Source organism: Triturus cristatus, chromosome 11 (genome assembly GCF_964204655.1).
Source record: "Triturus cristatus chromosome 11, aTriCri1.1, whole genome shotgun sequence".
In the NCBI taxonomy this organism is placed as follows: Eukaryota; Metazoa; Chordata; class Amphibia; order Caudata; family Salamandridae; genus Triturus; species Triturus cristatus.
The window spans coordinates 136,634,986-136,647,244 of NC_140594.1; the positions used below are offsets into that span (position 1 = coordinate 136,634,986).

The 12,259-nt window shown below is 46.0% G+C and overlaps 1 protein-coding gene across 6 annotated transcripts in view; it reads left to right on the forward strand.

The window, feature by feature from the left end:
- The window catches only part of CIT (citron rho-interacting serine/threonine kinase), a 1,313,172-nt gene that overhangs the window by 909,164 nt on the left and 391,749 nt on the right, over positions 1 to 12,259 (forward strand). For all 6 annotated transcript variants that reach the window (XM_085636268.1, XM_085636269.1, XM_085636271.1 and 3 more), the window contains exon 33: positions 2,271 to 2,408. In XM_085636268.1, the coding sequence (XP_085492394.1) occupies positions 2,271 to 2,408 (138 nt within the window). The remainder of the gene's footprint in view (positions 1 to 2,270; positions 2,409 to 12,259) is intronic.

Below are 12,259 nucleotides of genomic sequence, written 5' to 3' on the forward strand. Positions count from 1 at the left end.
AACTGTACTGTTGTAACTATGCAAGACTCGAGCAAAAATGATTATCGTAGCACCAGACTAGCCACAGCAGTGGTAGTATCTAGAGCTATTTGAAATGTCTGTCAGATTCCTCAAAAGGCTGCCTCGCTGATTGAATCTTATACCCAAACTCCACGAGTAAATTTAACATCCAAACTTAATGTCACCTGGGTTGCCACCCAGAAGGCTCTGTTAATAAAAGCGGTGGGAACAAGCAGGGGCATGGCAGCATAAATGTATAATGGGTCGAATCCTTGTTTACAAGCAGTGTTTATTTGTGAGATTTTTATAGCATTTGACCTGCTTACTGTATGATTGTATCCGCCATGTATTTCTTACTGTGGTGCTCTGAATAATTTCAATAAAAAGAATTTGAAACAAACTTAACGTCACTGTTTTGACCACATGGCCCCAGAGATTAAAGAAGGTGGACATTTGAAATGACCACCAGCATGTACTGAGATTCTGAAGGAAGCAAAGCATCGTGCCACAAGAGCCTGATACGCACTAAAATTGGAAAGTTCTATATATGGTACCAGAATAATGGTCACGGCTCAGTCTCATGTGAAGAGGTTATCATCATCCAATATGTCATGCATTTAGCTCAATCCAGACTGCAGTTCCCTTCTATAAAAGTTAGTCTTGCTGCTATTAGTAGGAAAAAAAACTACTGACTCTGCAAGGCAATTGCCAGTTCAATGCATTAAAGGTAGGGGAAGCTCCTGGATCCTTTAAGGGATAGGAGTCTGTTTTCACAACTTTACAATGTAAGCCTCCCTGAGTACACTACTCCCTCAATGGTAGACAGTTTGTCAACATTTTGCACCTCAGATGTTTCAGTGCAATCTTGAAATAGTCCTTGTGGAGATGGACTGACTGCTGTTCGGAAAATATTGCCTTGAATAGATTCCAAAAAGTGCTTCTCAACATATGTGCATATAATTTTTGGGACAAATATATTAAAATGAAGTGTTTCTGGGTCCGCGCACTCGCCGGGAAATAATTCTAACGTTTATGGCTCCTTTGAAGATTCATATGATGCCGAACTAAGGACTACAAGTGAGTAACCATTTCTGTACAGGACATGTGCATCTGTGTATGGCCTCTTTCTCATGATTAAAGATACGAGTTCTACAACATCTTTGTCCACATTGAAATCCGATGCCAGGAGCCCTAGATCAACAGAATCACTATTCCCAGCCCTGAACTATGGCCCATTAAAGTACATGACTCGGGGCCATTCATCTACTGCTTGCAATTTAACCTTGTGACTGGTCATTCTAGAACATTATTCTTCCTTTTGAGTCTCTTAGGGTGTAGAAGAGGAGTATGAATGCATATTCACTAAGCATGTCTCATCATACCTCCCACAAATGGCGAATAAACGATATAGGGATAGAGGTTGAGTTCTAGGACCAGGGCTTTCCTTACATGCATTTGTTTACCAGAGAAAGACAGTCTCTTTGGCCCAAGTTTGCTTGAGATAATTGAGATTCTGCTCCAAAGTAACATTGCTGTCCCTTAGTCACAGTCCGCCCTTTTGTTGGAACTGTGTAAATGTAATGATTTTCAGCTCAAGTAAATATCACGTAACAAAAGCAATGTGTTCTTCCCCTGTCTGGTAATCAGCTTCTGTGGGAAATGTAAATAGAGGCTATGCTACTGTTAGTAAACCTTAGAAGAGTGTATTGCGGCCTCTTTAAATGTGTGTCTCCTGCTCTTTCCTTTATAGCACCACTAAATTTACCAGGAGCCCTATACCACTCTGGATGTTGGCATATGATCCCTATCACTTCTTATCTGACTAGAAAATTTCAGTTTGTGGAAATGGCAGGGCGTACTGTTAAAACGTATGCAGTAGCTGCGGGGAATAGAACACTATACAGATATAATATTCAAATTGTGGTATATGAAATAATAAATAGGATGTTGAGTTACAGAAGTGAGTAGCCCCTAAATTAGTTCCAGATTTACAAGTATTCGGTAATGCATTGTGTCTCCAAGATTGACATTTTTTTCTATATTTCCTTAATCTTAGTTTAAAGATGTTTTCAAAGTTAATTGTTTTCTTTATCTGTGTTCTAGATTTAATTTGCAAATTGAGCAATTATATTTTTCTAAATTGCCCTTGTAAACATAAATGATTTTTACTGTTTTGGTACAGCATTCATTAGTTAGCTATTATTACAACTTCTCAAACTGATGTTCCAACAAGTGCATTTAAATAATTTGTGAACATTTCCCTAACACAGAGTTTGGGCGCCGTCTAAAAGAGCGAATGCATCACAATATTCCACATCGCTTCAGTGTTGGACTTACAATGAGAGCAGCAAAGTGTTCAGTGTGCCTCGATACTGTGCACTTTGGAAGACAGGGAGCAAAATGTCTTGGTAAGAATGGTCTTTTTGTTTAATGCCCCCTTCAGAGTAAATAATGATAAACATAGCAAATAAATATGTATTCCTCTAGACAATTAATCTTTTAAAAATTTGCCTAGGAATTAGATGCACACCCCAACATTTAATACCCTCTTGTAGCTCCTGTGCAGTGCCAGAAATACTCATAGCTAGCAACATTGTTGATGGTTTGCACCTCTTGAGTCCTTTGCATGTATATTTTTACCATTGCATTTTTTTCAGTATGTTTCATTATTTTGATGTCCTGCTATAGAATGTGTGTAAGATCTTCGCAGCCAATCCCTGCACGGGGTGTTGTGATGCAATTTGGATGCCCCAGCTTCCAGTGCGAATCCATGCGATATAGTGCTTTGTATTCCATAGGTTGTGGGAAGTTATCTTCCCTATTGAAAATGCAGGTTTTGTAGTCTATCACATTTGTGGAGACAGTTGGATAATGTGGAGTAATAAACTTGAAATTGAAAAAGAAAGGCTTACTTTACTGTTATTAAAGACTACCTTCAGCCTCCAGTTTGTGGTGTAGGTGTAGACAGCAGCTTTGCACAGAAGTTAGTGATTTTGACTCTCTTCTTCTCAGCAGACGTGTTGCAGTGAATCTTTCAGTAAACTATGCCTGTCATTGTGAAGATCACCCTAATTTCTATCATCAGAAAGCCATCTTGCACATTACCGAGTCCCACCCCACCGTTTTTGACTCATGCTGATCAGTGATGATAGCCTCATTCTATGGGGATTCTTTCAAAAGATGTTCGAAAATAACTGCTACACTCAGAGAAAAGCCAAAATGCATTACAAAAAACTTATATTCGGGTAGAAAATACATTATTTTCCTGCCCATTCTTTGAAAATAGTCCTAAGCTTGCACCTGTGAAACTATCAGCGAACCCAGCATTCGTTTCAAACTGGAGCTTTTTCACCACTAGTTTTTCTACAACAAACCTACGTGCTCATGATGGCTTAATAATTACAAGAAGGGGAATAAAACATTGATAGTGTGACCTTCACCTCAAGAAAAAGAGGAGCTATTGCTGATTTACTGAATACAAAAACCATTTAATCTCAACTAATGGTATACTTCTATCCATGCCTTTCGCCATCCGAAAAATGCTTCTCATATTTCAACATCTGCAAAGATCTGTGAGAAACAGGGTTTGCCTTCTTCATTCACTAACTCTTGCTAGTGCATGGACAGGTGTGTCTGCTAACTAGCCTTGCCTTTCAAAAATGCCCCAAACCAGTTTTTGATTAACCTTCCTTCCTTCACCCTTCCTATATAATGCCAGCCCTGGCGATTCTTGTGCTTTTCTGCTCACCCATTGTTTTACTCTTGGTGATGCCAGGTTTAAATGTGTTGCCAAGTTTAGCTTCTTCCCTACTTATAAGCAGGTCAGCGGAGGAGCACATCAGGGAATGTTTCCAAATTTTAAATCATAGACTAAATATCAACCAGCAACAGGTGAATGCGGCTGTTTGCTCTCTGTCCTTAGCGTAGTTGGCAAAAATGACTTCATACTAAATGGGGGGGGGGTCACAAAAGTAGTTTACAACAAACAGATTTAAAAGCATCACTTGCCCTGTTCTAGAGAATGTAATATCAGTAGTTATCTGATAGACTTCTAGCCGCAGATTCCTTTCCTTAGAAATATCCCCAGGCATCAGACTGGATCTGGAAAGTTTTCGTAAGTAGTGCACCTGCACACCGGTATGTAGCGTCGATCAGCTCCGCTTTGCCTTGTCCTCATGGGATGTGATGTGTGTAGCGCCTATGTAGGCGCCACCCCAGAGCACAGACATCATTTCTTTCCTTTCAGCACCAGTCAGCAGAGACCTCCTTTGGAGCCCGCTCCAGTGCTGCTGTTCCTGGGGTCACAGGCCCCATCGTCATGCCTCGCTCCAACCTGGAGCTGGATGGGCGTCGCCCGACTCTGGCTGGAACCAGCCATTTGATTCGGGGCTAGTGCCTTTTTCCTTTGACAGGCTTGTAGAGGGAGACCATTGGGAGGGGTCTCATACCCCTTATGGTTATCCTAACTCCCTTGATGACCCCAAAGACAACTGGTATGATGAACTGGCAGATGAAAATGGTTTGGATACCTCACCAGACACCGACTAGCATGATCTCTCCTTGTACTGTGGCTATGGAGGAAGGGGCGTTCTTTGCTATGGTGCTGCCTTGGGCAGCTGAGGTTCTGTACCTTCAGCTGCCCTCTGTTGCAATCGAGACAAACGTCTGGACAGGGGCGCTGTAGCCGGGAGCTTCCTGTCCTCACATACAATGAAGCCCCTACAGACGTCCTGCTTTGGGCTTTGGCTAAGCCCTGCACTGGGACTCCTGGGCATAGGACCGTTGCCTTCCACTGTCACTCTACTCCTGGGGACTCCCCTTTTCTTACCCAGCACCTCACCCCAGAGAGCCTAGTTGTCCAGGCCACCACCTCCAAAGTCATCCCTGGTGCATTCCATAACACTCCACCGGATAGGGAATCCAAGAGGCTGGACAACTCTGATAAGAAGATGCTCTCTTCTTACAGCCTGACAGTGCACTTGGTGAACACCATGTGCCTTTGAGGCCGATACACCCATACCGTCTGCCTGTGGCCTCGGAGGAGGCCCGATTCATCCTGACCCAGGCTATTGCTGATGGCAGGGATTTTAGTGAAGTTCACCATATGCTGCAAACTGGATACGACTAACTTGCTTGGCAGAGCAATTGCGTCATCAGTGGCATTCAGATGCTATGGGCACCTAGTGGGAGGCAGGATACACCATCACCTGCTCCACTGGCAGTCCATAACATTGGACAAGTGAAGAGTAGACGGGCGTGGCCTAACATCATGGACGGCTAGCTGCGTTCCTGCAGAGCTCCTGTCCCAGACAAATAATCCTGCCGGTATCCTGGCGTTCCGGACACCAATCCCCGAAAACAACGGCAGCGGAATGTCCCTGAGTAAGTGGGTCCAATATCGGGGGCCACCGATACCAGAGTGGACCGAGAAATCGTCTGCGGCAATTTCAGCTTGGTGGCCTGCCTGGTTTCAAAATGGCGGGACCTGGACATAGCGGCGAGTAAAGACTAGCCCGCAAGACACTTGGAGGTGTGGGAACACCACCCGGGGGCGTCGTGATGTGGTGAAGCCCCTCTGGTGAAGATCCTGATCGCCCGCCTCCATGAGCAGTGTATTTGCCGACGGACGGAGTGGACGCCGGAGCTCACCCTGAACGTCTGCGACTCCGACTCTGACGGCATTGGGAGGCCTGGTGCCGCGGTAAGGGAACGACCCTGTGCCTTGGCTGGTGGTGGCGGAGACGGCAGGTCCGTTTGCAGTGATACTCCACGACGCCAGGGATCATGGCGTGGCGGCCTGCCTGATCCCATCATGGCGGACGTTATTCTTCTTAGACTCTCAAAAATGTTCGCTATCAAAAGGGCAAAAACCAAAGGAAATGATGGACGGAGTGTTGAACATTGCAAGCACTCCCCCCCCAGTCAACTGATCTGGGTTTAATCCATCACCGTTCTTTAGCCCACTCTGCCACCCCGGTTCAGACATGGCCGTATGCAAATCAGTCTGACCCTGTGCCTCATGGGAACAGTCCAGCCCGAACTGCCAAGCCATGTCTTCCCTGGACCGGAAACCAGCTTCCTAGGACCGGTTTCTGGCATTTCAGCCGTCTTCAGCCAGGCTTGCTTGAATCCAGTGGCAAAGTGAGCAAGGGACTCACGTCTGAGCATACCCTGCCAACTTATGGCGAACAAAGCAAAAACCAAAGGAAATGATGGACGGAGTGTTGAACATCGCAAGCACTCCCCCCCCCCCCCCCAGTCAACTGATCTGGGTTAATCCATCACCGTTCTTTAACCCACTCTGCCACCCCAGTTCAGACAAGGCCATATGCAAATCAGTCTGACCCTGTGCCTCATGGGAACAGTCTAGCCCGAACTGCCAAGAACTGTCTGAACTGGGGTGGCAGAGTGGGCTAAAGAACGGTGATGGATTAAACCCAGATCAGTTGACTGGGGGTGAGTGCTTGCAATGGTCAACACTCCGTCCATCATTTCCTTTGGTTTTTGCTTTGTTTGCCATAAGTTGGCAGGGTATGCTCAGACGTGAGTCCCTTGCTTGTGGTTGTGGGAGGAGGGGGGAACTGTAATGTGGGAGCGGAGTCCCGACTCCTTGGATAATGGTTACACCTTGGGGGTTCGATCCTACTGCCTGAGGGAGGGGGTGGAGGGACGTTTGAGTTTACACTGTTTGGTTACCAAGTTTAGAACCGGAAGTTCACTGAGAGGATGTCCCGAGATTTCACTCAGTCCAACCGGGGTAGTTGCCCGAATATATGTAAAGGTTCCCCCCGGAGGGTGGAGAGACCGAAGCACTATACCTTACTATAAACATGGCAGACACTGGTCAGAAATATAAATTTATAATGTGGAACATTAGAGGTCTCAATAGTACGAGTAAAAGGATTCGAATCGTATACCTTAGGCGCTATAAAGTGAACGTAGCATTCTTTCAAGAGACACCCTTGTGGGGGGGACTGCCTTAAATATGTCCAACGGCGATCGAGAGCCCAGTTGTTTGCACCATCGTACTCCGGATTTGCCAGGGGCACATTGATATGGGTAGCGCCGGGAGTCCAGTCTAAAGTAGGGTAATCTACCCCTGATCCATCTGGATGATATGTTATAGTAGAGGGGACACTGGATGGACGAAAGGTCAGCCTGGTGAATGTATATGCCCCAAATAGTGATGACGGTGGGTTCCTGGGTCGGTTTTGGGCCTGGTGGAACTCACCCCAGACGTAGAATTGATTTTGGCAGGGGACTACAACTGAGCCATGGATGGCACCCTAGATAGGCAACCCCCCAGACCCACAGCTAAACCTAGAACCAGGGAGGCTATGCGTCAAATGGTAAGCAATTATAACTTAGTGGACGTATGGCGGCATCACAACCCCTCCCAAAAAGTATACTCTGGTCACACACCCGCAACAAACACATATAGCAGACTGGACTATTTTTTTGTACAGACGGCAATGGTGAACAGAATTGAGGAAGCACAGTATCTAGCACGATACTTATCAGATCATTCCCCGTTACTTATAGTGTATACTCTGGGTAGGCCAAGATCTAGGATCCCACTGTCGAGAATAAATACCGAAGCACTCACTGACCCAGTTTCTAAAGACGCAATTGGTAGGGAGCTACAGGGGTATTTCGATGTTAATTGGAACTCCGCTAGTGCTAACGGTATAGTGTGGGATGCCATGAAGGTGGTCATAAGGGGGGCATGTATGTCCACTTAAACCGGGGTTAAAACGGTCCTGGAGCAAGATCTGCAAAACCAGGAACAAGATTGGCTGTACTGGAAAACGCACTCCCCACTGATGTGGAGGGTCCTGCCAAATGAACAGCACAAAGACAAAAGGTACGGGAGGTTTGGGATACGCTAGATAAATACCATAGAAATAGAAGTAGAAGCAGATGGCGATAAGGCCGGTCGCCTCCTGGCACGGCTAATTCATATGGAGACACAACCCCGACGATCCTGGAAATTAAAACTGACCGTCAGCAAATGGCATATACACAACACAAAATTAATAAGACTTTCGCGATCCATCTAACTAAGATTTACAATGATCCCCAGGAGTCCCCCGACACGCACTCCTTATCGAATTTCCTAGCTGATGTAAAATTGTCTGGCCTGGACTCTGAGGCCTAGGACCTACTGGGAGCCCCCATTAGGGAAGAGGAAATCAAAGCGGCTATATCCCACTTGAAAACTGCTAAATCGCCAGGCATGGATGGCCTAACGGCCGAATTCTATAAGGCATATAAAGGGCTGTTGGCTCCCAGATTGCTGGAATTTGTTAAGGAAGCAAAGGAGTCAGGCGTATTACCCGGTTCAATGCGGGATGCACCGATAGTGATGATTCAGAAGCCCGGGAAGGACCCGACGTTACCGAGCTCCTACAGACCCATCTCTATGCTGATTGTTGATCTTAAACTTATCAGTCAGGTGCTAGCCAGTAGGCTGCTCCTGTATCTCCCCCAGTTGGTGCATGAGAATCAATCGGGGTTTATACCCGGTAGGAGTACGCTCCGAAATATTTGTCGCCTTGCACATGTAATTCAGACTCATGGGGACAGCGCGGAAGGGAGCGCGCTAGCGCTTTTGGACATCAGACAGGCTTTCGATTCGGTCCGCTGGGAATACCTTGGGCAAGTCCTCCTTAAAATGGGACTGGTATCGGAGTTTGTGGCCTGGGTCAGACTCCTCTATACACAGCCCAAGACGAGAGTCCGCACGGGACGGTTTGTATCAGAGGCAATATCACTTCAGAGGGGCACACAACAGGGATGTCCTCTGTCTCCTCTGTTGTTTGCCCTTGCAATGGAGCCACTGGCATATTCTCGCCGGATGGAATTGCAGGACCATGGCATCACAATAGGTCAAACTGAACATATTGTGTCTCTGTACGCAGACGACGCCTTAGTCTACCTGCGCCACCCGTCCCGATCGGTGCCAATATTGCTTAACACATTGGGGAGGTTTGGGGAAGCTTCGGGTTTATGTATTAATAAACAGAAATCGCAATTGTTTCCCATAGACCAGACAGTGGTGGAATCCCAGGCCTTGGAGTTAGGACTCCCGTGGTAACTGAATCCAGTGGGATACCTTGGGATCCGCGTGACGAGGGATATAGATACCTTCGATGAGCACAATATGGGCAGGGTAATAAGGGGCCTCCAGGGGAGTATAACATTCTGGAACACCCTCAAGTTGTCCCTGATGGGAGAAATTCCCCTGATTAAAATGGTGGTGCTACCCAGGTGTTTGTACACAATGCAGAGATCTTTTTATGAAATACCACATAGGATATTCCAGGACTTGGACAGATTTCTTCTCCAGCTGCTGTGGAACGGAAAGAGGTGCAGGGTAAGCTTGGAAGTGATGAAACAACAATGGTGTAAGGGGGCCCTTAAAGTTCCCGACCTAGAGCTTTACTATCTCGCATCCCAACTGCAGCATGCAATAGCGTGGCTGGACACAGATCCATCCTGGGAGCGTGCCTTGTTAGAGGGCTCCTATGCTAGGGGACGGCTGGGGACGTTGCTCAGGAAGGCTAGGACTCGGGTGAGGAAAACCCCCGTTGATCAGACTCATGGGCACCATATGGGATAGAATAGTCAGGCTACTGATCAAAAAGGTACCTTATGTACTGGAGGCAGATATCTGGAGTATGCCCCAGTTCTCTCAAATAGAACTGGATATGTCTGTTGGAAAGTGGAAAGAGGGGGCTGTCTAATGCTTGCTGATCTCTACCGAGGGAATAGGATCATTACCTACCAAGACGCGGTCACTACGTTTGCGCTAGGGATGGGTCCATTTTTATACTATGCTAAAATAGCAGCCATGGCTCGCCGCCTTTGGCTGATGTTCCCGGAAGCCCCTGACCCCTCATGAACACTGGTTGTGTTGATTGCATTGGCGGGTGGGCAAAAACTAGCGGCAACTGACAGTCTTTGACCTCCCTTCAGAAGTCTGTAATGTTACTCTGGCAGCCAGGCGTCCCTCAACCTAGACAGCATATGCCTGCCAGTGGGAAAAATGTGTATCATTGTGCACCTCAAAACAAGTCTATCCCATTTCCGCCCCTTTATCTTAGGTGTTACTGTTCATTCTCTCTTTAGTAAGGAAAGACTTTGCTTTGAGCACAGTTAAAGGTTACCTTTCAGCCATCTCTTCTTTCTTGGGGTTGCCAGATCAACCCTCCCTGTTTAAGTCACTTGTGACTCGTTTCATGAAAGGACTCGGGCATCTGTTCCCACCAAAGACCTTCATTATGCCAAATGGGCCCTAAATATCGTCCCAATATTCTTGATGCTCGCCATTCGAGCCCAGGCATAACTGTCCACTCAGTTCAACTAAAAATCTGCTTTTCTGGTGGTCATAACATAGGCTAGTAGGATCAATGAACTGCAAGCACCGTCTGTGCACCCTCATTACACATCTTTTTATACCAGACAAAGTGGTTCGAAACACGTGCCTCCTTTTTACCAAAGGTCGTCACACACTTCCACGTAGGTCAGAACATCACATTGCCTACCTTCTTTGCTCCACATCAATCTTCCAAGGAAGGAGAGAGACTCCTCTGCCAGGGCTCAAAAAGAGTGTTGTCATTCTACATTGATCATACAAAAGAGTCCATGATGGACAATCAACTCTCCATTGGGTTGATCTGGGCAATGAAAGGAAAGTCTGTGTAGAAAATGACCATCTCATAATGGATTGTTCTCTGCATTAAACTCTGCTATGCACTGACCAAGAAGAAGCCCACTGAGGGCTCAGTAGGCCAGAGCAAAGAGCAGAGTCCCTGTCGTGGATATCTATCATGCTGCAACATGGGCATTTCTGCACACATTCACCAATCACCACTGCCTTGAAAGTCAGGTCTTTGGTGACGGGCAATTTGTCAGTTTCGATCCTTCAGGACTTCCTAGTCTAAATCAGTTCACAGACCCTCCTCTGGGCAGTCATTGCATGGGTATCTATTCTTAGGTAAGGAATTTGCAGCTAGAAGTCTTTTTTAGATGAACAGGTTATTTAACTTCGGCAACGCCTTATCTGGTAGAGACTCTAACTTGCTGCAGATTCTGTACCGACCCACCCATCCTCTCCACTCAGCAAATGGATTTCTCTTTGTAGGGTGACCCCTTTGAGGTCCCCAGTACCGGCACATCAGCAGACTTAGTGGCTCCGTACTTCTGGTGTGTAAATGTGGTGATGATGGGGTGGGTCCTTTTTATGCCTGCGAACGTCACTTCTAGCGCGGCCAGCGTAGAGCCAATAAATGACACCTATTGGCGCACAGGGGTACTACTCAAAAAGTTTCCAAATCCAGTCTAACACCTGGGGAATATTCTAAGGTAAAGAATCAGAGGCTAAATATCAGATAAGGCATTACCGAAGTTAAGTAACTTGTTCCTCAGTAACCTCTCCTCCTCTCAGAATGCGGTTTTGCAGCACCTCAGGAGTAGCATTTTTTTTAAGGAAAGTGCAGTTTCTTTTCTTCTCTTTAGTATTCTTTCTCTCATCTTTCTGTATCATTAACACACAAACGGTCTCAGAATTGCCTTAACCCTCTCTTCGTGTAAAAATATCTGACATTTCTACAGCTTTTTAATGTAGATGTCCTTCCTGTTAATTTGAGAGTGAGAGTCATTTTCTACACAATCTTCAAAACTCCAAAGTAGCAGGTCCGGTGAGAATCTCTCAGCAAAGACATGTAGTCATTAAACAGCACTGCTCCCCCAGCTGAAATGGCTGCTGGATATTCTGAAAGGTTCAATTATTGGAATCTGTCTCAAGCAGGAAGATGGCATAAGATATGCCCACAAACCTGTTTTTTTACTCCTTCTGTAAAGTGGCATAGTGCTTTTGCAAAGCCATACTTATCTCCAATGAATGCTGCACCCGCACCAAAGCAGAGGTGATACTCAGCACCCCTCGACTCATTGACTCCCAGCCTGTCTGGGTCAACTGGGACAGCAGAAGACCTCCACGACAAAAGTAGAAACATCCCATGCTCAAAACTTACAGTAAACCGTCTAATGGACATAAATGTGTGTTGGTTATAGCATAGATATGTCATACTCCTCACACACCAGTGCATACACTTTCCCGTACATATGGAATACCACAGGAATATTTTAGCTTGAGATGAGTTTCTGGATTATTAGATCTTTAATACATATTTCTAGGGATTACTAGTAAAGGACTTATTTACTTGCGAATAACAATGTACATGACGAGTATTGC